The 25136-nt window shown below is 41.2% G+C and overlaps 1 protein-coding gene across 1 annotated transcript; it reads right to left on the reverse strand.

The window, feature by feature from the left end:
* Positions 1-115: 115 nt before the first annotated feature.
* Positions 116-24139, reverse strand: LOC132955313 (arf-GAP with dual PH domain-containing protein 1). The gene is made up of 11 exons (XM_061028111.1): positions 23734-24139; positions 14436-14563; positions 9701-9792; positions 9364-9446; positions 6172-6284; positions 5875-6021; positions 3755-3838; positions 3569-3631; positions 2573-2644; positions 2249-2477; positions 116-1094 (listed from the first exon to the last, which is right to left on the reverse strand). The coding sequence occupies exons 1-11, from the start codon at positions 23822-23824 to the stop codon at positions 1066-1068; spliced, it is 1131 nt and encodes a 376-aa protein (XP_060884094.1). The 5' UTR covers positions 23825-24139; the 3' UTR covers positions 116-1065.
* Positions 24140-25136: the final 997 nt, after the last annotated feature.

Genomic DNA, 25136 nt, shown 5'->3' on the forward strand with positions numbered 1-25136 from the left:
GCACTACACAAGCTCAAGTCCATTTAGCATTTGATCACATATGGTCCTACGTGTAAATACTACAGGTTTGATCAAATGTATCTAACACTAAGCAGAAAGCAAACAATGACACAGGTTTTCAAGTTCATCTGTATTCATGTTAAGTCATGACAAGTTTTTATAATGAAACATCACTGCAGTATAAGGGTCAACACAACGATGTGCCTTTGAAACCAGATGCAAAACAAAACAAAACAAAAAATCAGCTGTAGAAGTGTTTTACAACTTACAATCCTGTCACATTACAATCCTTTAAAGCAGCGATAACTGTCCACAACGACTCAGTATGTTCAACAGTACAAATAAATAAGAGAACAGCTGTTCCGACGGAGGTTTTAAAAAGACCCTGTCTGGATGCAGATCAGCCTCCTCCGGCTACATTAACAGCGACGGTGATCACTGAGAGTGGATCTGTTTTTTATGCATATTTGTTGTTAACAGCACTTTGTAAGGTTCAGGTTTAACAGGGTTTCAGTGCCAGAGGGTCAGCGTCCTGAACACAAAAAATGTCACTACTCCACACACTCTGAAAGCCACTGTCATCCAAACTGTACATTCAATAAATTAACATTGCATTGTCTTGTTCAGCAACCAGTGAAATGACTCTAAATTACATACTTACATTAGATTACAGGTAGCAGTTTCAGGTAGGTACAGGGGGGGGAGGGGTTGCGAGGAAAGACATGACAATACGGTAGAGGAGAAAAGGAAGGATGGTTAATGTATAGCACAAGGTTGTTTAGGCGCAGTAGTGATGACATCATCGGTCCTTTTGGCCTCTAATCTTTGTTTTGTCCCATGACTGACCAACAGTCCCATTAGACTTCAAGTTTTGAACACACAGGTAGACGTGAGTCCAGATGTGTTTTTTTATCTTCTTTTTTCTTCTTTATCTTGACTCCTCCTCGCTCCTCCTGTACACTAACCCCACCGCCTCCCGCATCGGTCCGTGGTCACACATTAGGATCAGCTCTGATCTGATGAGGCTGGGTCCGGGACCAGCTGAGTTGTGGCCTCCTGAAGGCTTCAAGGCTTGTGTTTAAAATGGGCTTCCACTGCAGTGACAAGCATAAAGTTTGAGTTTGACAAAGAACAGGAAAACAGTTATTATAAGTGTAATATGTTTCATATGTGTTGCAGCTTTATTGTTGAAGTTGCTCAGAACAAATCATCTGAACTAACTTTGTGGTTTTACGGTATGAAAAGTAAATATGCATGAATATAAATTGTTTCCCCACGATTACTTTCCCCTAAAGTAGTTTGACTTAGGTCTTTGCTCCTTTGTAAAGAGTCACAAGATACCACTTGAATTGAATTGATGTTATACAAATAATGATTGATTGATTGAAAATCGTAAATATACGAGATTAAATAAACATTTTCTACCAGCTTAAAGTTGTACATTAACAATAATAAAGTTGTTTATTTAAGATATGAAATTCATAAGTCAATTTAAATGAGGCTATGGTTCAAATGATTATTCTGAAAGGTCGTATCTTAAGAGCAGCGAAAATGCTTAAAGTGGAACAAAGCCATTTGTCTGCCACAACAGAGACAATGTCCTCTAAGTCAGTGTGTCTGTGGTTCGATCTCCATAAAAGCCCCACTTTCTTGCAGCATCTTTTCAAAAGAACATTTTGTTTGTTTCATATCTGCATGAGTAAAGCTCAGCAACACAACTAATGTGATATGAGAACTTGTCAGACTGTTGTTTTAAAGTTCCACAGAAAGTTCACACTCAGTCAGTTTAAGTTACACAGGAAGTATCTCCTTATCTGTGAAACTTATACTAAAGTGTAACTTCACAAGATGCTCCACGTTCCTCTTTTTTTCATACAGAGGGCTGCTGCTCTTCTGATAAAACTATACACTAAATAACGACTTTAATCTCGTAAATGTACGACTTAAATCTAAAAATGTATGGATTTATTCTCGTTAAAAAAAAGACTTTAATGTTGGAATCTCAGATTTTTCGACCCCTTAATGCGGCCCTAATGCTCCTTCGTACATGTTTGTTCAAGCACATTCCATGAAAGTCATTTTATGACTAAATCCAAGGTACCATGTAAAGATTAGAAATGAATATTTGCTGTCATTGTTTCTTAATAATCTAATTATTCATGTATCCTTCATTCAAAGGAAAGTTATATGATATTTTTTTCTTCCCAAATGATCAGTTAAGTATTTCAATGTTTCCTTTTCTTCATACCTGCATATTCCTGTGGCCTCATTGGGCGATTTATGACTCGCTGAAAGGCCGCAATCCAATCCCGTTGCTCAGCCTCTGTCTCGCAGGCAAACAGGAACTTCCTGTCCGGCGTGACGATGGTGATGCCGTGGTTCCAGTGGCAGCCCTGTGTAGACGGGGGCAAGCCGGACTGGACGGTGTAGCTGTTCTCCTTACTGCCGATGAACACCTCGCCACGGGCATAGGCGTCCTGGATACAGAGAGAGCATGAAGGAGGTGTGTACAAACCAAAGTGATCAGTGTGAACTAAAAGAAAGGATCTGAGGGGGGAAGTTCTCTTCTTACCAGAGGGTCTTTAAAGTACATGAGCCTCCTGTCATCCATAGTGAACCACCTCTTCTTGAAGCCCTCCGTGTGCTGTGAAAGGGCAAAAGGAATGAAAATGGTCACAACAGGTCTACAGGTTGTCTGCTTGTATCAACAAACTGAGACCTTCCCCTTTTCAAGAATTTAAAATATGATTTTAGCATCTTAAAGAGCATTAAGATTCACATACATTACATTTGTAAAATAATTACGGGTAAAGAAAAAAAAAAAAAACAATACTTTACTTTTTTCTCTGAGAAAATCCTCATCTTTGGTTTGTTTTCTTGACCTACTGAGCTATTTAACATATTTGAATTAAACATTGTGAGCACTGTATCACCACATAAAGTGTTTCTCAGACATTGCTTAATTTGAAGATGACATAAGAGAAAGAAAGGGAATTAAAATGTAAAGGTCACATATTATGCAAAATACACTTCACCATGTTTTTCAAACACTAATATGTGTCTCTAGTCTGTCTACAAACCCCCCAATTATGAGAAAAGTCCATCCTCTCCATCTTTTGCCTGCTCCACTTTTCAGAAAATGTGTGCTCAAACAGGCCGTTTGGAGATTTTCCCTTCATGACATCACAAAGGGCAGTAACCCCTCCCCCAGGTGGATGACACTCCCACAGCTAGGTGTTTGTTCTGCCCTCTGAGTCTGCCTTCTCACCGTAAACAATCAAGCAAGGTGCAAGAACGCCCGAGCCACCCAAGCCCTTCCAGAGAGGGGCGTGGTCAAACACAGCTCATTTGCATTTAAAGGTACAGTCACAGAAACAGCCTGTTCTGAGCAGGGCTGAAATAGAGGGGTTTATATATATAATATATTGGCAAGAAACTTCACAGATATATTTTGGGGAGTTCTGAGACTTATTTAAACTTGTTGAAAAGGAGGATATATGACCTTTAATGCTTGACCTCCATACAGTGTTTTTTTAAAAGGAGTGAATGATATAACTACAGCACAAACCTTTGGACCTGTTTTCTCCATGAAGCCTTCCCTCATAAAGTTCCGGGTCAGTTTGGGCACCAGCTAGAGAAGAAAGGACAAAAGAGAATCCCATGAATTAATAGTATTACACAACAGACATGCTGATGACCTAGAAAACAATATTTACAAGCCCTGTATGTGTGTGATAAGGTCAGTCCTGCTTACCTCCTCATCACTCGCTCCGGGGAAGGCTACCTGTAGGTAGTGGAACCTGGCTGCTCTGATAGAATTGAACCAGTCGACCATTTCCTGAAAACAAACAAAAAAATACATCTCAGACATCTCCTTCAGAAATTCTCACAGCATCTCTTCATACTTAAGAAGTTCTGGCACTTTTTGATTCTCTGATAATGTAGGTGTCTCTTCTCAAAGGGAAGATAAAGTGAAAGGCATCTGTGCCGTGTGGGTGCTGCAGTGATGTCGATAACTCTACAACAGAACAAAAATGAAGGGGGCACTGAATGAACCTGATGAACTCTTTCTGTCGCACACTTCAGTAACACGACTCAGCCAGCAGAGGGAGCAGGGATTTTTCTATCTCAAGGCTCCAATCACTCTCCTGAAACACTCCTTGTTATTGTTTTTGAAAGAAATCTGTCTCTCTCTTAGTTTTTCAGAGCCCCTTGATAGAAAAATGATAATTTACTAAAAATGTGAATGTTTTTCTGTCGGAGGATTTAAGCCTTAAAAATGCATCCACAACCAATGTCTTTGGTTCTTTAGAAATCTGTATTAGTAGTTACGGTATTGACAGAACATATTTAAATCCCTGTCAATCAGGGGGTCATCAACAATATTTGAACGAGTGCCAGACTTTTCTTGACAGACACCATGGGGGAGGGCCGGACTTTAAAATATGCTTGCACATCCCTGACAGCTGCCAAGCACGATGGGAAGACGTTGATGTTGGAGGGGAAATGTAATTTCTCCCATTAAACTATGATGCAAATATTTTAGCCTTGTGATTTTATTTTAATGTTTATTGTTTAATCAGCCGAGATTTTACATTCTGAGGGCCAGATGGGAAGCTTTGGGGGGCCGGATGTGGCCCACTGGCTGCCAGTTGGTGATCACTCCTGTTACCGTTTGGTAAATGGATAGTACATATATAGACCTTCAAACACACAAAGGCAGAGGATACTATGCACAGTGCCCATCAGTATTAGCTGATCACATTCACACACATTCACACACAATGCTGATGGCTATAACACTCAATTTAGGGTTCACTGTCTCGCACGAGGACAGTTCAACTTGTGGACTGAAGGAGCTGGGGTCGGACAACAAACCTTCAGATTATGAGTCAACCAACTCTACCACTGAGACAAAGCTCACCTCTGAGGGGCTAACTCTGACATGTTAGGACCCAACAGATTCAATGTTACATATCATTTACTAATCATTTTGGGGCTCTTTGGGCTGTTAACACCAAACACTAAATAAAGTAGAACTCTCTGCTTTAGATAAAAGGATTAAAACCAAGACATACATTTTTTTAAATCTGCATTTCTGTCAGCCAGGTCATGTTTAGTTGAATTACATTGGAATTCAAACCTTTGAATTAAAGCAAAAAAAAATAAAAATAATAATAATGCTGTTTTCACACTGAACATATCTAGATAATTTCAGGAGGACTGCTCCAGATAATCTCCTGAGCTGGTTGTTCACATATGCTCCTCACAGCAGGAGACTATCCCTGTCAGACAGGAAGGGGGGGTCTTTCATTTTAGATTGTTTTTCAATCTAAAATGAAAGACCTGGAAGCAGATTGTAAAGGATGTCAATGCTTTTAGGTTGACTGCCCTATCTACTGACTTCCAGATTTGATTGATAGATGGTACTTTTTGAAATTATTTTAAAATGTATTTTTGGGCTTTTATTGTAGAGAAAGGATAGTGGATAGAGTCAGAAACCAGGGAGAGAGAGTGAGGAATGACGTGCGGGAAAGGAGCCACAGGGGGGATTTGAACCTGAGCCGTCCCGCTTGAAGGACTACAGCCTATAAACATGGGTCGCGCACTTACCACTACGCTACCGGCGTCCCACAGACATTTCTCTTTTAATGCAAATTTGAATGTTTTGTAAATTGAGTTTCTCTGCCTTTGTGTCTCTGTCTGTAGCTTTTTGTTTTTGCTGCTTACTGTCTCGGACAGGTCTCCCTTGGAAAAGAGGTTCTTAATCTCAGCATGTCACTGCTCTGAAGATAACACTTAAGAATTGTGTTAAGGGTACAGCATTGTGTACAAGAAGTTTGTATGACTGTTAGAAAATGTTTGACATCAAACCTTAGCATCGCTGTGGTAGACAAAGATGTTCCTTGTGCTGTTGTCTTTCAGGTAGGTGATTTGCAGACCACAGGGGTTGCCGATCTTGGCTGGTTGGAAAGTGGCATTGAGGGTCTCAATTTTCATCACTGCTTTAGGATCCCTTGCCTTTATGGAAGAGAACATAAAAACCATTAAGATCCAGTAAAAGGATATAAAAGTCTCTCATGCCTGAGTAAGGATCGGTATTATGAAGTGAAATGTCTCTGCTGTACACACCCTTGAAAACCTGTAAAAAAGCTGTAGCGTCTCACTTACATCCTGCTTGTTGAAGTATTTTAGTGCTCCCTCTCTCTCAGACAAGATGAACTTTCTGCTGAGAAACTGACCGTTGTCTCTTCCTCGTTTCCATAGAAACCCCTCTCTGTACCCTGCACAGTGAAAAAAAAAAAAAAAGGAAAGAAAGTGTGATTAGAGAGAGCTGGCATCAAACACCGGTCGAGCAGATGAGAGATTATAAACAGTTGGTTTTTCATAATGGTCATGATGAGCTGTTGTAACACGTTGGTGTAAAATTACATTTCAGTAATTAGAAAAAGCAGTCACTTGATATCGCGTTTAGAAGAGGAAGGGAGAGAGAGAGACACACACACACACACACACACACACACACTAACACACTACACCATATCAAAAACAAGAGAGGGCAGGAGTAAGCAGGAACTGCAGCATGAGACAGCAGTAGGATTTTTTTTTTAAAGTTGTTTATGCACCAAAAACCTTTTCCTATTTTTATAGGTATTCTACTTTAACGCCTGTAATGCTTTCTTCTTCCTCACTCTCTTTTGGTTAAACTCTCTGCCTACACTGCTGCCTTACTGTCTTTTGAATTCTATTTCCATCACAAGGGGCGGCCACGGCCCAGTTAATAGAGTTGGTCGTCTCTCAGGGGTTCGATCCCCAGCTCCTGCATCCACATGTCCGATGTGTCCCTGAGCAAGACACTTATATCCTCCTTTTCAACCAGTTCAACAAAGTCTCAGTGCTCTGTGAAGTTTCTTGTTCTAAATCCACTCTGATCCTATATTTGATCATGTCTATAAACCCCTAACAGGCTGTTTCTGTGTCTGTACCTTTAAATGTAAATGAGCTGTGTTTGACCACGCCCCTCTCTGGAAGGGGATGTGGCTCTGGCTTTCTCACTCCATGCCCAATTATTGTCAGTTGCAGACTCAGAGGACAGAGCAAACACTTGTAAGCTCAGGTCCATTAACCATTTACAAAATTACATTTCTTTCAAATCTGGATCTATTTCTGCAGATTAATGGTCAGAAGATGTCAGAGGGAAGTAAGATGGGACTGAAAACTGAAAAAGGAAGAAATGGATTCAAGGCTGTGTCAAATTACTGTTGAAAATAATCCAGGCTCCTTTGGGGTATCAGAACATGCTATCAAATTACAAAATGATATGTTATAACCTTATTCTGGAAGTGAGCATGATAACAAACTGCCCCCCATTTCCACTTCCAGCAGACAGGAACAACAAATGCATTCAATTTCAGCATATCTTTAACAACCCATCTGTCCTAGTCCAAAATTCTGACTAATTTTCCACTCTGTTTTGGTCTCCTCCAACTCCCAAAGGAAATATTTTTTTTAAAGCTGTTAAGTGTGACCTCTGTTCTCTAGCTAGCTGTTGACTTTGTCCCTCTTTTGTTTGGTGCTTTAGTTTTTAGTTTTTTTTTTTGCATGACCTGCTGCAATTCAAAAATAAATCTAAAAGGGGGGAAGTGGAAAACTATCATAAAAGTAAAACTTTAGGCCCCAAAATAAAAAGCAAATAAAACAATGTACTGTAGAGTTCTGGGAAACTTCTGAGTTACGGGACAATTTTAAAAATAACTTTATATCATGAACATGTCTACTTTTATGTATTCATGCACACTTATATCTACTTCTCCTTTTTTGGTGTTCATTTCAATCTTCCGCTGCCATCAATTTGCTCTATTCCAGTATTTGTATCCTTTTGTATGTGTGTTTGCTTGTTTTTGTGGTTTTGACTTTCTGACATGAAACATTCCCCTACACAGGCATTACCTCATCGATCAATAACCCTCCTTATCCTCCCCCCCGTCCTTCTTGCCTGACACTCGTTTTCTTCTTCCTATTCTTTGCATACTGGATCAATATTGACATTGGCTGCTGTGGAGGCCATTCGTTACTGCCAGTCGTCAATCTCAGCTTCCCAATGACACACACACACACACACACACACACACACACACACACACACACACACACACACACACACACACACACACTCACTCACATACACTACGCTGATGGGATGCAGTTGCTTACAAAAGAAGGATAGAGACCACACACAAAAAGATATTCAAGTGACTCCTATTATTACACAGCATGTGTGTGAGTCCATGTGTGTGAGTGCATGTGTGTGAGTCCATGTGTGTGAGTGCATGTGTGTGAGTCCATGTGTGTGAGTCCATGTGTGTGAGTGCATGTGTGTGAGTGCATGTGTGTGAGTCCATGTGTGTGAGTGCATGTGTGTGAGTGCATGTGTGTGAGTCCATATGTGTGAGTGCATGTGTGTGAAGTTCTACCCTGTGACAATAAATGGATGAGGTCACTGCAAGCCTATGAGGAAGCTCCATTTCAGCAAGACGTGAAATGTATACTAGTAGAGACACATACACACAAAGGAGGAGTAAGAAGCAGAGATGATTCACTCGTCTTTATTCTTATTTAGTCTGACTTTAACTTTAATGTCACAGAGGTGTTGTGAGGCTTCCTCAGAATGTTGACATGACGTTTTTAAATATTTCCTGGAAAGTTGTGTTTGACATTTTTCAAAATGGGTTATACGCTTATCTGACAAATTCAAAGAAAAAAAAATCAGATTACCCCAACCCCAACTTTTTGTTTTTATAATTATGGATTGCAAAATTCAACAGGCCGGCGATTTTCTCTTTTTCCAGTACTCTTGCTCAGCTGAATTGAACTGTCACTTGGCTAGACCACACAGACTAGTGTTGAAGTCAAGACCACACTAACAGAGACCAAGACATACCCCAGACCAGACCAAGACATTTAGGGATCAAGACCGAGTCAAGACCAAGACCATAAATATCACTGAAAAATCCTCATTCTGTGTTCAGGGGACGTCACTAATTTAGACCGTAACACTGGAAAGGTTGTGGTAACCTGGCCTACAAGTGACTTGAAATATATCTTTTTTTAAGAGCCGTGTTCCTTCTAATCAGAGTGATGACGTGGAAATCTAGCCTATGAGTGGTGGTCTTGACCGGTCTTGATGTAAAACCCAGAGTCCGCCCAGTCTGAGACCGAGACAAGACCAAAATTAAAATGCGTTCGATTCCAAGACAAGACTGAGACCTTCAAAAAGTGGTCTATCCCTGAGCATAGAAGAAAATCTCCCATGATAAGGGTCTCTGTAAGAAAAGTAGTTCAGTAGTTTCAGCGGGCACATACCTGAAGAGTAAGGCTCCTGTTTCTCGATAAACTCAAACTCATTTCTCTCGTACTTGGCTCTGATCCACTGCTCTCTCAGCAGCCTGGAGGCAGAGAAAAACACATACAGTCACATCAGTCAGACAATCAGATACTGGCCTGATCTGCACACATATAAGTAAGTCTTGATACAGAACAGAAAAAGAAGGAGGGAATACAATCCCCTTTGTACTCTTGACTGTGACACTACAAGTATGAACTTAATCTATAAGCAAAGCAACTGGCTGGTTTACAAATGATAGAAGCATGGCCAAAACGTTGTGTTTTTATAGCTTCGACTGGTAGAATGAGCACTTACTTGCAGTCTGTGTGTGTTGGTCTGTAGTAGAAAGCGGGGACCTTCTGCTCATATTTGGCCTTGGCTGCTGTGTTTCCGAGAGCAGACACCAGCTGAAAGAGAGACAGGACAACGCCACCTGGTCACAGTCACATCTAATCTCATATCATCTAACAGGTGAGATATTGTAGTGCAAGCAGGGGCGTGTCCAGATGGGTGGACAGGGGTGGCATGGGCCCCCACCTAGAAATCTGATTGGCCACCCCAAAAATCCTAAACTGTGATTGGCTATTTGCCCTGTTGTGTTAAAACCAACTATTAGGTCTTTTATTTTGGAAAGGCTGCTAGTAATTTTCTTTACATATTAATGCCAAAGGCCACCCCTGCATAAATTAAGGCCCCAGTTAGGCCACCCCAGTCAAAAGAGTCCAGACATGCCCCTGAGTGAAAGTGCAGTTTAGATTTTAGAACAAATCAACCATGTGTGATTCTGTCTACACCATGCTGCTAGTAAATACATTGAAGTTATAAAGATCTATGTTTTCAAAGTACAAGATTTTAGAATATGTTTTCTTGTAGTGTCACTTGGATTTCAAAATAAAACCACAACAAGTAAAAGTAAAAACATCTTATCCTTTGAAACCTGAAACGTAATGCCATCCACAAACACTATCAGGAAATGCACATGACAGCAGTTAAGGAATTTGAACAAAATAAGACCGTCAGAATGAAAATTAAATAACATGTTATTATAATCATAAATGACGGCAACAGATGATATGCTAAATCTGAACTGTGATAGAAGTGGACAAAAAGGCCCCATCAATGCTATGGGATTTATGTGTAACTGGTAACACTGCAGTGTGGATTTTGTCTGGCTTCTGCTCTTGTTCCCTCCATTGTGTGTTACATTAAAGAATAATCCCTGACTCCAATCCAGCAGGCTGAATCCCTCAACACATCTCTCCTGTCCTCTGCTTTGGGAAAAGATGTAGCGTTATTATTTTAATTTCAAAGGTAAAATAGCGGCAACAAATTATTTTTAAGTTTGTACCATCTATTTATAACTGTACTCCAGATTGATTTTTGACTGATTGATATATTGATTAAAAGTTTAAGATGTTTGATAATACCTTTTCAAGAGCTTAGGAAATTCATTAGATCATTTTTTATGACTTTTTCCAAATCTCTTACACCTCTGATTGAAGGTTCTTTACCCAGTTTGAATATTGAATGCTTCACAAACTGAAAAGTTTTTTCAGCAGTAGTTCAGATTATTTAATATCAGAGCCCAACTGATTAATTGGCCAGCCGATAATATCGACTGATATTAGCCTATCCAGTGACTATTCTATAGGCTAATTTTAGATATGCAGATATGCATTGATATTACTTGATTTATTCACCAGTCAAATTGTATTTCATTTGAGTATCATAGTAAACCAGCTTTCCCCAGCAGAGTGAGCTGTATGGATTACAACAAGCATTATTACTCTACAGAGTGTCGAGCGGTGACGCAAGTATGCACAGTTACTTTCCAGTTGAGTGACCATCTTGTCTTTATTATACTGTATATCTATTTCTTCAGATCGAACATAGAGCTAAGAAAGATATCGGTCGATATATCGGTATCAGATTTTTTTCTCCCCAATTTCAATATTGGTATCGGCCCCAAGAATTCATATCGGTCGGGCCTATTTTAATATAACTTTGATGTAGCCATAATCAATCAACCAATCAACCAACACATCAATCAATCAATCAATCAATCAATCAATCAATCAATCAATCAATCAATCAAAAACATAAAACGATGTATCACAAGTGCTTTACATAAAAATAAATCAAACCGCAACAACATGACTCCCTCCCCCACCCTTACCCCATAATCCAAGAACTAAGGTAAGAAATGACTAGATAAAAACAGGTACTGACAGACTGAGGAAACACTATCATTCATTCTTCAAAATTAAATGAGATAAAACTAGATTCAGTTAAAAAACCAGACCATAGAGGTTGGTCTTGAGTTTGCTTTTAAAGTTATTTACATTGTGTTCTGCCCTCAGGTCTCCAGGTTTACTGTTCTACAGACGTGGTAATAAACGATGCCTCACTGTAGGTTTTAGTTTGGACGCTTGGAACAACTACAAGACCACTTCCAGAAGACCTGAGGGCTCTGGTGGGCTCATAAGTTAAAAGCAAATGTGATAAATAGGTGGGAGCAAGACCAGTAAGAGCTTTAAAAACCAATGCAATAATTGTAAAATCAATTCTAAAACATAACAGCCTACACATTAGTTAGGTCCATATAGAACACTATAGGCATCTTGATAAACTGAACTGTTGTAGCTTTAAGACAAATGTTGATCCTCTGACTATTGGAGTTAATTGGAGTGGGGCCACAGCAGCTCCTGAAGTCTCAAGAATAAACTCTGGCATCCAAGAATCAACCCTTAACTCTTCCAATAAAACCATTACGTAAGGGGAGATTAAAAACAGACTCACTGCCCGTTTTACCCAGAGCGGAAAAAAAACCATTCATCCCCATTTACCACCTTCCTACCCGCCCGTTAAGTTCAAATCCCCATTGCACCCCAATTAGTGCCCTCCCACATCTCCTGCTTTGTCTAATGACTCATCTCAGCTTCACCTCCCACATAGTCCTGTTTGTCACCCAACGATGGTGTTAGGTACTGACTGGATTCATCCGAGGGGCAACTTGAAAGTGGAAAAACACATTTTCGCCCTACAAATGGCAATCACACAACATGTGTTTCTGTGTTACAGAACTCATATTTCTTGCTGACATATTTCTGCTAGGGACATGTTAGAAAGGTAACACAAGTTTGTATCTTTGAACACATATTAGAAAAGTCCAAGTCCAACAAATGAAATGAAATGTTATTGATCACTGTATGAGGAAATGATCTCCTTCCAAGAAGAGGTCAGAGGTCAGGTCAGCAAAACTGACTTTTCATGAACAGATAAGAACTCATTTTCTAGCAAAAGTATAACAAATAACAGCTAAGCATAAAAAAGAAAATCAAATAATGTTCAACTGTTTCATAGAAGCCATAGATTACCGCTGACATTTCATTTCTGTTCATGTCCATTGTGCCCCAGTTTCCAATCACAGCGACCTCCCATGTGTACACGCTGAACATGAGCCAGCAGTCGGGGTGGGTGAGAAATGCACCTACAGCATGTCAGCAAACAAAGCTGCTTCCAGTTTCAACATCCATCACATTGCCTTAAAATCAGCATGTTTCCCAGCACTGCTTTGTTTTCAGTTACATTATCGAGAAAATGTCTCCTGGCTGGCTTGTTACTATAGAAACAAAAACACAATGGGCCAAATCAAGTCTCAGTATGACCATGAGCTCCAAATTTAATATTTATTGTCCATATTGTATGCCAATTCATACACTTCACACATAACTAAATATGCACAATTACTAACTGCTGCACCCAATGAGCATGTAAACTGACTTTGGAGACATTTCAGGTAATTATATTTATAGAATCATTTGTGCAAATTGAAGTGTTCTCAACTGAACAGTTTTAGATTTTTAACACTTGCACTCCTGAACATATCTAGTTCATTTCAGGAGGACTGCTGTGGATATTCTCCTGACCTGGCTGTTCACATATGCTCCTCACAGCAGGAGACTATCCCTGCCAGACAGGAGAGGGGGGGGGGGGGGGGGGGCTCCAGGGGTCTCCTTAGGTAAGACGCAATGTAAAAAAACGGTTCGAATCCGACCTCAGCCTTTTGCTGCATGTCATCCCTCTCTCTCACCTCCGAACATTTCCTGTCTCTCTTCACCTGTCTTATATAATAAAGGCAAATATGGCTCAACAATAAATAAATAAATAAATAAACCGCCTGTTTCTTGTAGTTTATACATGGACTGTAAATATTATGAAGCCTGAGTGACGTCACCCGTCTTACGGCATGGTGCTCCAGAGGCTCATCTGCAGCAGCCGTCATGTTGGAAATCCTGTCTCAGCCTAACTTTCAGTCAACCTAACAACAGGCTGAGAGGTTGGAGCTGAGGCGGGTTTTAAGCCTCTTGACGAACCGTTACATCGCACCCACCTGTCAATCATGTCAGCTACGCGCCTATTGGTGGATAACACTTATCGTTCAAAAAATCAAAACAGAGCCGTTTCAAAAAAATCACCCCCCGTACAGTGTGTGCCCATGTTGACAATAACTAATCAGACCTATTTTGTGTTTTGTACCAGGTGGTAAACATGTTAATTTGTCTACAGTTAAGTGGTGTGTATGTGACTTCCTGTCTCCTGGAGCCAGCTTCAAGCAGACGCTCGACGAACTGCAGGATTTTACACTTCTGCATTGTCTTTTTTTAAGACTGGAGGTTGCTGCTTGATCTTACATCAGATAGTTCCCTCTTCATTCCTCTTACAGTACAGAGCTGCTCTGATGATTCACCGCCAGCAGGATGACTCTAAATACTTTCACACTTTTTTTCTTCATCTCTTGACTTCGCTTTTTTGTTTTTTTTTACTACAGCACTTGCAGTCCAGTGGTGTGAAATTCTACTTTTCACACTCTGCTAATTTTGGAACCAAAAAAGGGAACATAAGAGACTACTGTTTTATGTTGATGACAAAACCACAAACTCTCAACCCCTATCCCAATGATGTTGAAACAGCTTGTGCAGTAAAAATAGAGACTGTTCATTTTGGATTATTGCTGCGGTATAAATGTATTAAGTATGCTTCCTCCTACCTCCACATCACTTGCGTCCCATGTTTCCTGGATGGACTTGACCCGGCTGATGTGGGGAATGCTCCGATGCAGGAGCGAGCAGGCCTGGCAAACAAACACACCTAAAGTCAGCGACGCCCAGTCCGGCTCTGCAGAGGGGGAAAGGAGGAGACAAAAGAGAATGTGGAACAGGAGGCGTAAAAAGGGCGGGAAAGTTAGTTTGGGAGGAAACACAAAAGGAGAGGGAAAGAAATCGAGCAAAGCAGTGCATGAGGAGGAGATAGAGGCATGAAAGAGCAGCAACAACAGGGGCATCAGCGCAGGGTTCAGGCTATAATAACTAAAAGTGCTGATGGTGGCGCTGTCAGGAGGTAATAGGAGCAAAGTAAATAAAGCAAATATTTCAAGGGAGTATCTGCTCTCATGAACAGGGGGAACAAGACAGCAAAAATGTGATTTAGGGGAAAAGCTGCAAAGCCAGGAAACAGACGTCCTGAGATCTGATCACAACTAACAACATACACACAGACACACACACACACACACACACACACACACACACACACACACACACACACACACACACACACACACACACACGCACACACGTACACGCACACACTCAGAGCTGGAAAAATGAACAGCTTTGCCCAGAAAGAACATGAAAAAAAGGAAGACCAGAGAGGTTTTCTCTCTCTCAAATGTGACACAGCAGCACCATCCGTGGGTGTTCAGCAAGGATACATTGAGCCACTCAGTCACACATACACTTTGAGTCTGTTCATGCTAATAACGTTAGAGTGTGCCAGAGACAGTTCAAGGTTGTATTGAGAAGTAGGCTAAGTGTTTCAGGTGTGTGTTTAGGGGAGGGTGTGAATGCAGTATGGCCGTTTTGCACCCAAAGGTAGAGATAATCTGAAAGAAGAAATGAAAGCTCATCAGGCATAGAATATAGTCGATGTCAGAGCACAAAGATTTAAGTGATGCTGACATACAGACAGAATATCAGTGGACTAGGAACAATAAGTTTATGCCTTGGCAGTGTGAATTTGATCATATTAAAAAGAAAGTAAACATCTCCTCTTCAAGCTACTCAACGGTTGATTGTGATACTTTTCCGAGTGTATCAGTAGGCGTATAGTGTTAGATCTTCTATCCACAGTCTCTTTAGATAACCAGGAAGAGATTTGCCTCACTGTTGAGACCACAACCAAACCAAGTGCTACCGTTCTTCCTTCATCCACACATCTTGCTCTGCCAGAAAGTGTCGGTAACAGTTCAGGACCAAGGACAGCGCAGGCTAAAACACCACAGTTTACTTTATTATATATATAAAAAAAACAACATCTGGAGCCTTTATTTCTTACATTAAGATTGAAGGACTGCCAGATCTAACACTTAAATCGATCTTTTCTTGTCACACTTGAAAAATGAACAAAATTCGAGGCAAAAGCGTATATACAGCATATTTTCTCTTTCCAAGCGTTGTGTGATTCTCTCCTGGCAGAAGTCCAGGGTGATAAATTATTGAGTTGACTTCAAACGACTTGCTGAATACAAGTTAATGCCCGGTTTCAGATCCCTCCTGCTGGTTTTACTTTAATACTGATACTACTGCAGCCATGAAAAACTGGGACATGTTGCTGCAGGAGCCTGGGATCGAACCCTCGACCTTCCGGTTAAGAGTCCTAGTATTATACCTCTACGTATTGAAATAAGCATTTGGCTCAAGGCCCTTCCTTTACCTCGGTGCTTAGTTTAAGTGTCACTAAAGACAGCTTTGTAGCTAAATTAAGTGATGACATCATATAAACCATCATTCTGTGTTTTATTAGATTTACTTGGAACAAATATAAAATTTGATATGGTTATTTGAGTTGTGAAATAAAGTTCACCCTATACATCAAACAAACATATCATACATTTTCAACCAAAACGTGGACTGACTTGTGCAGGGGTGGCCGAAGGTTTGTGGGCACACACATGTTTGCAGAGCATTTATTTACACCTGTCTACAATAATCACTTCAAATGGGAACGTATGATCTACGGTGTAAAAGTGCTTTATTTATTTATTTATTTATTTTGTAGGATCCCCATTAGCTGTACCCGAGAGCTAAGCTATTTCTTCCTGGGGTTCTGGTTTTCTGGCTTTAAACAGTCAGACAACTAGAAAAGCACCATACAAGCTAATAATAGCAACATATACATGAAATAAGATATGTTTAAAGTCTAAAGTATTTGAAAAATGTGTTTAAATTGCAAACAAACATCTTCACACTGAAAACTATGAGCTGCATTTTACAACACTTCCTGCATAGTGGATTTCAACATAAGCCTCTGGCCAGGCGAATAACCAATCATATTTAAGGATTTTGGGGTTGCTAATGAGATTTTAAAGGGGGGGGGGGGGGGGGGGGGGCATTCCACCCCTGGCCACCCATCTGGACACGCCCCTGTTAACCAGCTGAAATCTGCCCAACATCAGCCATGCCAACGTATCAGACTGCTCTATTTCTCATAATTGTCTTGGCATGACCAAAAGCAACTCAGCTAATCCCATCCCCACCACGTTTTCTCTCCGTCCCACCCTCTATTGAAGCTTGCCATTTTCACACAAGGAGGCCCTCAGTGTGGTGCACCATGTGAACACGCACATGCTCACCCAGTGTGCCATACTTAAGGATATCATGGGAGAACCAGTGGAGTTAGAGAAAGGGAGGGAAAGGGTGAAAGAAAAAAATGTTCTTGAATTTCTCTGTCCTCTTACGGCTGGAGAAAGCATAGATGGAGATGCCACGGAGCAGCAGAGGACGGGTTCAGAGATGAGGAGGTGATGGAGGAGAGGGAAGGAGGGAAGGCAGTGAGAGTTTTTGCTCTTTCTCAGGTAGAGGGATGATATTAACTCACAAGATCCCCGGAGGGTATTACTGAAATCCATTATAATCTCTTTTTCGATTCACCACTTTAAACCCATGACAAGTGGGCGATATTTGTATAAATGTCAACTCATCGTTTAATCTTTCTGAATCGCGATGGACCACAAAGCACTTGAGATAGATGCTTGTAGTAATGTGCAGAAATCCAACCGCTCCCTTTTTTTTTTTTTTTCTGTTGCATGTTCTTTTTCCCTGTAGCATGAACACACACACACACACACACCTACACACAACTCTGCTGACACAAAAACACACACAACCAGCCATCCAGCAATGATGTCATCGCTGTCTGAGCCAGGCCTTACAGAAAAGCAGACAGCAATCAACCAACCTCATACTTACAGACGCATGAACACACACATGCACAGGGCTTCCCCCCTCTAAATGTACATTGAAGGCGTTTCTCTGCAGAATTGCTGCGGACAATATGTGAACAGGAGGTTTTAAAAAAAAATATCCTGGTTGTCTCCTCGAGGTGCTGCACATCATCTCCCACTCCTAAAGATGCACGTTTTGCAAGATTTACGCGCCTTGTTTTATGGATACACGACAATATTGTGTTTTGTTTTTTTTTGTCACCACAAAAGGTTGAAGAAAGAAGCGCCTGCGGGGTTGCTGCAGGCCAGATGCAGGAGAATGAACGAGAGGAACATTTATACAATGACAGCCTCTGTGCCTGTGAGAATTTGCAGACACTTTTCTGCAGATCATTTGTACGTCTGGGCAGTCTATCAGAGCCTGTGTCGTTGTGGGGTCAGTCAGATATCAGAAGCTGTCTCCCTCTCATGCATCCCCTTGACCTCTTAGGCACCAGCACAGACTTTAGTCGGAGAACATTTGACATCTTGTTTTGAATCAGTTGTAGTGTGTCTGTATTTGCTTTATGTACTATGAACCAATCAGTCACTCTTTATTTATATAGCATCAATTCATAACAAATGTTATCTCAGGACACTTTACAAGCAGAGCAGGTCCAGAACGTACTCTTTGTTTCACTTTTTACACAGACTCATCATTAATCCATCATTAGCATAGCACTTAGCAACAATTTGCAATTATAGGGGAGGAAGGAAAAACTGCCCTTTAAGAGGAGGAAAACGTTGAGTAGAAACAGACTCATGTCGAACTGGCATCTACCGAAAGTGTGGAGAGATGGAGACGAATAGAGACAGAAAAAGTCAGCAAACGAAACGAACATAACTTATTCAGGTGCTGAGTGGTAAAAAAAAAAAAATCACTATTAGGGCTTTCACACTTGCAGAAAACTCCTGAAAAACTCCTGGTATTTGCAGGAGGAGCTGTATGTGTGAGCGTATGATGCACAAAGACTCACATCACTATGGCTCCCAAACATGTAGGCCTACTTTTTTATTTGCTGTATTGCGCATTAAAGAACAAAAACAAAACAAAAACAAAACAAAAAACGTTTCAAGCTCGATTGGGCTCTTCATCAGGTGCTGTACAAAATACAGGTTCAGGTGTTATTTATGAAAATCACATCCTTTGAGTCTTTTTCCATAAATGTTTTCCTTTTAAACTGAAAGGCCGTTAGAAGCAAGGACGGACTCTTCAGTGTGTCTGAATCTTTCTCATTTGAGCCGTATCGTTCATACAATCTCAAAGGTTTCCGCACGCTCAAATTGGAGCATCGGGCTGCCTCATTCATGCTCATCCTCTAGCGGCTTCTATGGCTACAAGCCGGCGAAGAAGAAAAAAAGATTAATTATATTCGTAGAGTTGTACAACTTAGACATTATAAACCGACTCTCATCCTCCCACCTCTCTGTGGAAGAAGGTCGTGCGTGATCACAAGATTCCAATTAAAGTAAGGCGCACCACTATCAGGCACATACATCTGTAAAGAACAGAACATTTCACCTGACGTGTGGAGTGGTGTTCATGCACAATACAGAATTAACAATCACAGTGTTGGACTATTTAACATAACAAAAGCACCCCCGACTTCTACCCCCATACAGAACGCCTTTTTTTTTTCTTTGCTAATCTTCTCCTGTACATGTGTAGGTGGTGTTTTCTACAGTAAGCCTGCTTTCTTTCTGCGGTCAGATTTCAGCAGTCATTGTAGATAATGTGTTGTGGAATTGTAAAAAAAAAAAAGGCTGAATCCTCAGTAACTCTTTTTATCTGACACCTATCCCCTGGCAGCTGTTACAGGCATTAAAAACGTCAATGAAGAAATAGTCAATCTTCTCACCAACGGTCCGGTTTGCTTTTGCAGGTCGTAAAAAGGAATCGCTTCAAATTGCAGTCTGTTTTATAAAACTGCTCACGGGGGCATTAAAAATCATTGAAGAACAGCCTGGAAGGCAGTGAGGGGGCCGCTGTGCCGTACCCCCCTCCCCTACGCCTCCTCCATGTCGTTATCGTTTCTGCTATTCAACAAACACCTTCCCTCGTATCTTCAGAGGACTGTGCTGAGACTTCTCTCAGGAGGGGATGACTGGTGTGCGCGTCCTTAGCGAAGGGCAGAACCTCAGTGCTGCTGAGCTAAAGAGAACGGCCTGCTGTATAAGCTCCCAGCTCAGCCTCTTGGCGGTCTCTTCTGAGCACACCAGCAGGAGAGAAAAATAGAGGAGAAAAAAAAAAAAAAAGAAAAAAAGGCAAAGGTAAGGAAGGGCAGAGTAAGAATGACTAAGCGTAAAAAACCCACGAGCGGAGTTGCCTATTTGTGCGGTTTCAGACCAATTAGAGCAGGCTTTCTCTCGGCTTAGGGGATGTTGTATCTGTGATGGAAGATAAGACGGGAGTGAGGGAGGACAGCTAGGTCACTGCTGGTGATGTGATGTCTGTCTTAAGTATGTCAGACAAGATTTTCACACACCAATCCGGTGGCCATATTGGATGTCCTCAGCTCTCAGCTATCATAACATGGTATACAGTATGTTTACACACTTTTTACTTGGAAGTAGATGTTTTATTATTGATACATCTAGCTGACTTCATTCATATTGTCACAGTTTTAATATCTTGAAAACAACTGGCGAGGACTAACAAGCATGTCAACTGGGTCTGTCATTATGCTGATGTCTTTCTGTAACCTCGTATCACACGGGTAATTACACTCTGCGTCATTACACAGCCTTCTTTTCCCAGGGTCGAGGGGTGAGGCAAGGACGTAAACTCAGTCCAATTCTTTTCAATTTATATGTGAATGAATTTGCAAACCAACGATGCACATCACCTGTCGTCTCCCTGAATTTAATTAATTTTAAATACCAAATCAATTTGTGTGGCAGCAAGACCAAAATGAAAAGACTTTGACAAATGATTTCACACCATGCTCTGTAAGAACCTCTTACATGTTCAAAGAAAGACCCACAAAACAAAAGCATGTAGAGCAGAACTTCGCTAATACCTCCCTCGTTCAAAGTACAAAAAAAGCGCTTAAAATTGTCTAAATACCTAAAAACCACTGACCCCCAGACCCAGACTACCCTGAGCTGTGTGAGGATCTGAGAGCCAGAGAACACCCCTTAATCATCTGGTCCAGAAGCTCCGCCCAGATAACAATTCTCATTACAAGTTGGGCGGCTGTGGCTCAGTTGGTAGAGTCAGACGTCTTTTAACTGGAAGGTTGGGGGTTCGATCTCCAGCTTCAGCAGCAACATGTACGATGTGTCCTTGGGCAGGACACTGCTCCCGCTGCTTCATCTGGGGGAGGGGGTGAATGTGGATGAAAGGAATTGATGGATTTATATTTGACCACTAAGCAGCTTCACTTGCTGTTGTGTTTAAAATGCCTTGCTCAAGCTTATCTCAGCAGACACTGAGGAAAAGAGAGCATATAAGGCTTACTGTACCAGCTGAGAGTTGTTCTCTGATGAATCAATCACCCAGCATTTACCAGCCTCTGAGAGCATTTTCCCACCCCCGCTTAATCGGGGTTAAATTTGACTATGTAATGATTGCAAAGGTGTAATAGGTATCTGCCAGCAAAACTGGCAAACTATCTCAGCAGGGAAACATTTAGAGCTAATGTTTTCCATCAGCACTGTGGATTAAGAGCAGCTGTATTTAAAGGGGAAAATGCATTGTGGGTGACAATTAGCCATGTCAGAATAATGTAGCTTTGTGGGCTCTATACTTTGACACAGTTGTGGATACATATTGCTTAATACAAACCACAGCTGAGGCTGATGGGACTGGCAGTATTATTGTTTTTTTTAATCAACAAAAGTATGCAGCAACTTTACATTTTGACTGGAAGATTACAGAGATCCCAAATTTGACAAAATTCTTCCAATTCATGATCTTGTTAGACTGTAAAAAACAAATTGCCCTGGGATAAAAAAGGTATCCAAACTGGACTCAACTGATGTGGGTAACCCCTAAAAGTCCACAATGACTATCACCACCAAGAAGGCTCCAAAGTCTAATCACATTTTCTCACATCGATCTCTGGTCATTCTTTTTACACTAACTGTGCACTGAGCGACATGACTCAAATGATGAACCCTCAAGTTAGCATTGCAAATTAACCTTACACCATAAAATGGATTAATCTGCGTCTACAAACAAATTGACCCAATTATTGTAATTGTTAAAAAAAAAAAGGTAAATAGTTAATGGATGTATATCGCTTTTCTAGTCTCCTGACTACTCAAAGCGCTTTTACACCGCAGGTCACACCTACACATTCACACCCTGATGGCAGAGTAAATGTAAAGTGAAGTAAGTAAGTATCAGAAGTAACTAATCCCATTCTGGACATTCACACAGCTCAGCTGAAGCAGCAGGAGCAACTGAAGGTCTTGCCCAATGACGCATCGGACATGTGCCTGCAGGAGCTGGGGATCAAACCCCCGACCTTCCAGTTGAGAGACGACCGACTCTACCACTGAGCCACAGTGGCAGTTTCAAATTAGGAATCAGCGTTCTTTAGCTCTTTTGTAAACACAAGCCATCAGAAGGGACATTAAGCCAAAGCTACTGCTTTCTCAGGTGCTGCTGAACTTGTTTTAAATTGAAGTTAACCTCAGTGTCCAAGGTTCAAGTGGCTCTTACCTGAAATACATCTGTTGAGGTCTACTCCTTTCAAAACAAAAGTGATTATGAATGTTTAAAAAAAAATGAATTAGTCCGATGACTAAAATTGTTAATTGATAAAATGTCAAAGTGAATAAAAAAAGGTGAGATGTTGGTTGGTAATGTGTCATGCTGGCTCTTACAGAATATTCAGATTACAGTGCCTCTTACAAGAAAAGTAGGCTATAAACCCAAGACACATACTGTATTATGCTAACAAAAGAATCGTGAGACGGCCAAAGACTCCCAGCCCTAAAATTTGATATTTCAAGTATTTGAACCTGAAGGTGTTGTTGGAGAATAGTGAGGTAGGAAGATAGTGTAATTCAACCACTGGGGCCCATGACTGTTTTTACTGTGTTTAATGACAATCCATTGAGTCGCTGTTGATCTCTACCTCTCGAATATTTGTGGCCATGAGAAGCAAAGGGACAGATACTGTGCAACTAGTCAGCACCACAAGCACGCACACTATTTTTTTTCCATTTTTGATTGCACCCTTTTGGTCAAAAAAAATCCATCCTCAAGTGACTGTGTGCTCGGACGAAGCTATCTTATTTTGCGAGAGCTCCTCTGGCTCCAATCACTGCTCCCGCTACAGCCAGTCCTCAAAGGAACCGTAACCAGGGCCAAAAAAGAAGAGGCCTCCTGGGCAGACTGGGCTCCAATCACTGGGCGTACATCCCGTACTGGAGCCTTTGTGGCCACTTACTGGTTTATTGCCATTCCAGTGAGAAGAAAGGAGGGGAGGAGGGGGGGGGGAGCATGAAGAGAGATGATTAAAAGGGGGGGGGGGGAGCATAGAGAGAGAGAGAGGATAGAAAGGGAGGATGGAGAAATGCTTTCAGGGATTTTAAAGGAGAATAACCCTGCAAATGAAGACAAAACATGTAAAACAAAAAAGACACAAACATGATGCAAAGTCACCAAGCTGTGATGAGGCTGCTGACAGGGAGGAACATGGTGACACATTGTAGACACACAGGCTTTTTTTTTTCAGCAATAATAGCTGTGAAGGTGTGAGTTGACGTGGCTTTTTGTACCCTCACACCATGGCAGCCACAAACAGGAGTGTTTTATGTGTTTATTGCGCATAGAGGTCCACAGTCCAGTCTATAGTGCTGTTACATAGGCTACCTGCAAAAAGGGTGTTTTCAGGTGGTAGCCTATGTGTCCTGTCTGGCCTCTTTACATACAAATCTGGACCAGACTCTTGGGTCATGAAGCACCAGTTGGCTCGCTAAACTAAACCTTGTGCGTAATGTTTCAGTGCAAGAGCATGCACCAGCGTCAAGATGCGCCCAGCTCGGCTCTGATCAGCCGGGGTCTGCTCACCTGGATTGCCGCAGTCCGCGCACGTTTCGTTGCCCGGTCTCGTCAGCACGTCCTGCAAGAGCCGGTTGTTCCCCTCCGGTTCCTGCGCCATGGTGAGTGTTGTCAGTCCAGCCTCACCGCGGTGGGAGTAAAAGCCTGCCCCAGAACATCCGCTGCTTTGAGCCCGAACCAGACCTACACAAAGCCAGACAGACAAGCCGAGTCACCTGTCACATCCAAACCTGAAGAGGAGAGACGGAGGAGGAGTGAACACGCTGTACGAGAATGAACGAACTGTGCCGAGGTTACAGAAACCCCCCTCCTCTCTCTCTCTCTCTCTCTCTCTCTCTCTCTCTCTGATTGCTCTATTACCGAGTTCCCTGACTGCACAGTAATCAAGACTCTATGTAACCATCGTCTCCTCCTCTTTCCTCCGCCCGTCTTCTCTATCTCTCCTCCATTCGATCACGTCTTATGTGAGAGAGACATCCAGTGGTAAACTAGTAGAACACATTTAGGCTATTAAAAAGGAGCAACATTTCATTTTTCTTTTGCATAGGCCTATATATAAGTCATTCCATTCCTTTTTTTTTCTTTTTATTTATAACTCAAAATTTCCGAGTATGCTCAGTATTGAGCCTTTTTGTGATTTTCGCCAATCTGGTGCAGTTACAAATACTGTGACTGACAGTCTATGATAAAACAGAAGGCTGTAGGAAATGTAAAAACCTGAGACTAGCCTACACCTGGATGTTCTTCAAAATCAATAATAGGCTACTGAATAAAAACATGACAGTGAAATAGGCTATACAAATTATTTTAGGTTAAGTGTATGGCTGTATATCCTTGCCTTACAGTGTTACTACACAATTTTAATTTGATATGTTGCTATTGTGCATTCATATTGCTGCAGGGTTTATAGGCTATGTTGTGTTTGGTAGCCTATAATAGAAGGCTATGTTTTAAATATTGGATGAATATTTACAGCAGGCAATGATATTTTCCGTATCTGTTTGGTTATTTCTCAACAGTGTTCTCAGTTTGCCAGTATAAAATCATCAGTTTCAGATTGAGAATTATTAGCCCAAAGAAAAAGGTCTAATTGTCCAATAGTAGACCTACAATAGACTACAGGCGTTCACAGCGTTCCTTTCATTTAAGGGCCTATTTACAACGCCACTATCGAGATACATTTCCCCTATTGTATTGATATGATACTCAGATACTCAGAAACGCACAATATGACTCACCAATGATGAGTCATATTGTGCGTTTCTTTAGGGTTAAGGTTACTTAAGGCTATTCTTTAAAGACTTCCTGCAACCGTCTCTTCTGATTGAGACCTGAATATAATAGGCATAATAATTTATATTTAGCCAATTTAGATAATAAAAAGAAACACTTTTTAACTAGTTTGATTATTT

This window comes from Labrus mixtus, chromosome 21, assembly GCF_963584025.1.
Source record: "Labrus mixtus chromosome 21, fLabMix1.1, whole genome shotgun sequence".
Classification (NCBI taxonomy): Eukaryota; Metazoa; Chordata; class Actinopteri; order Labriformes; family Labridae; genus Labrus; species Labrus mixtus.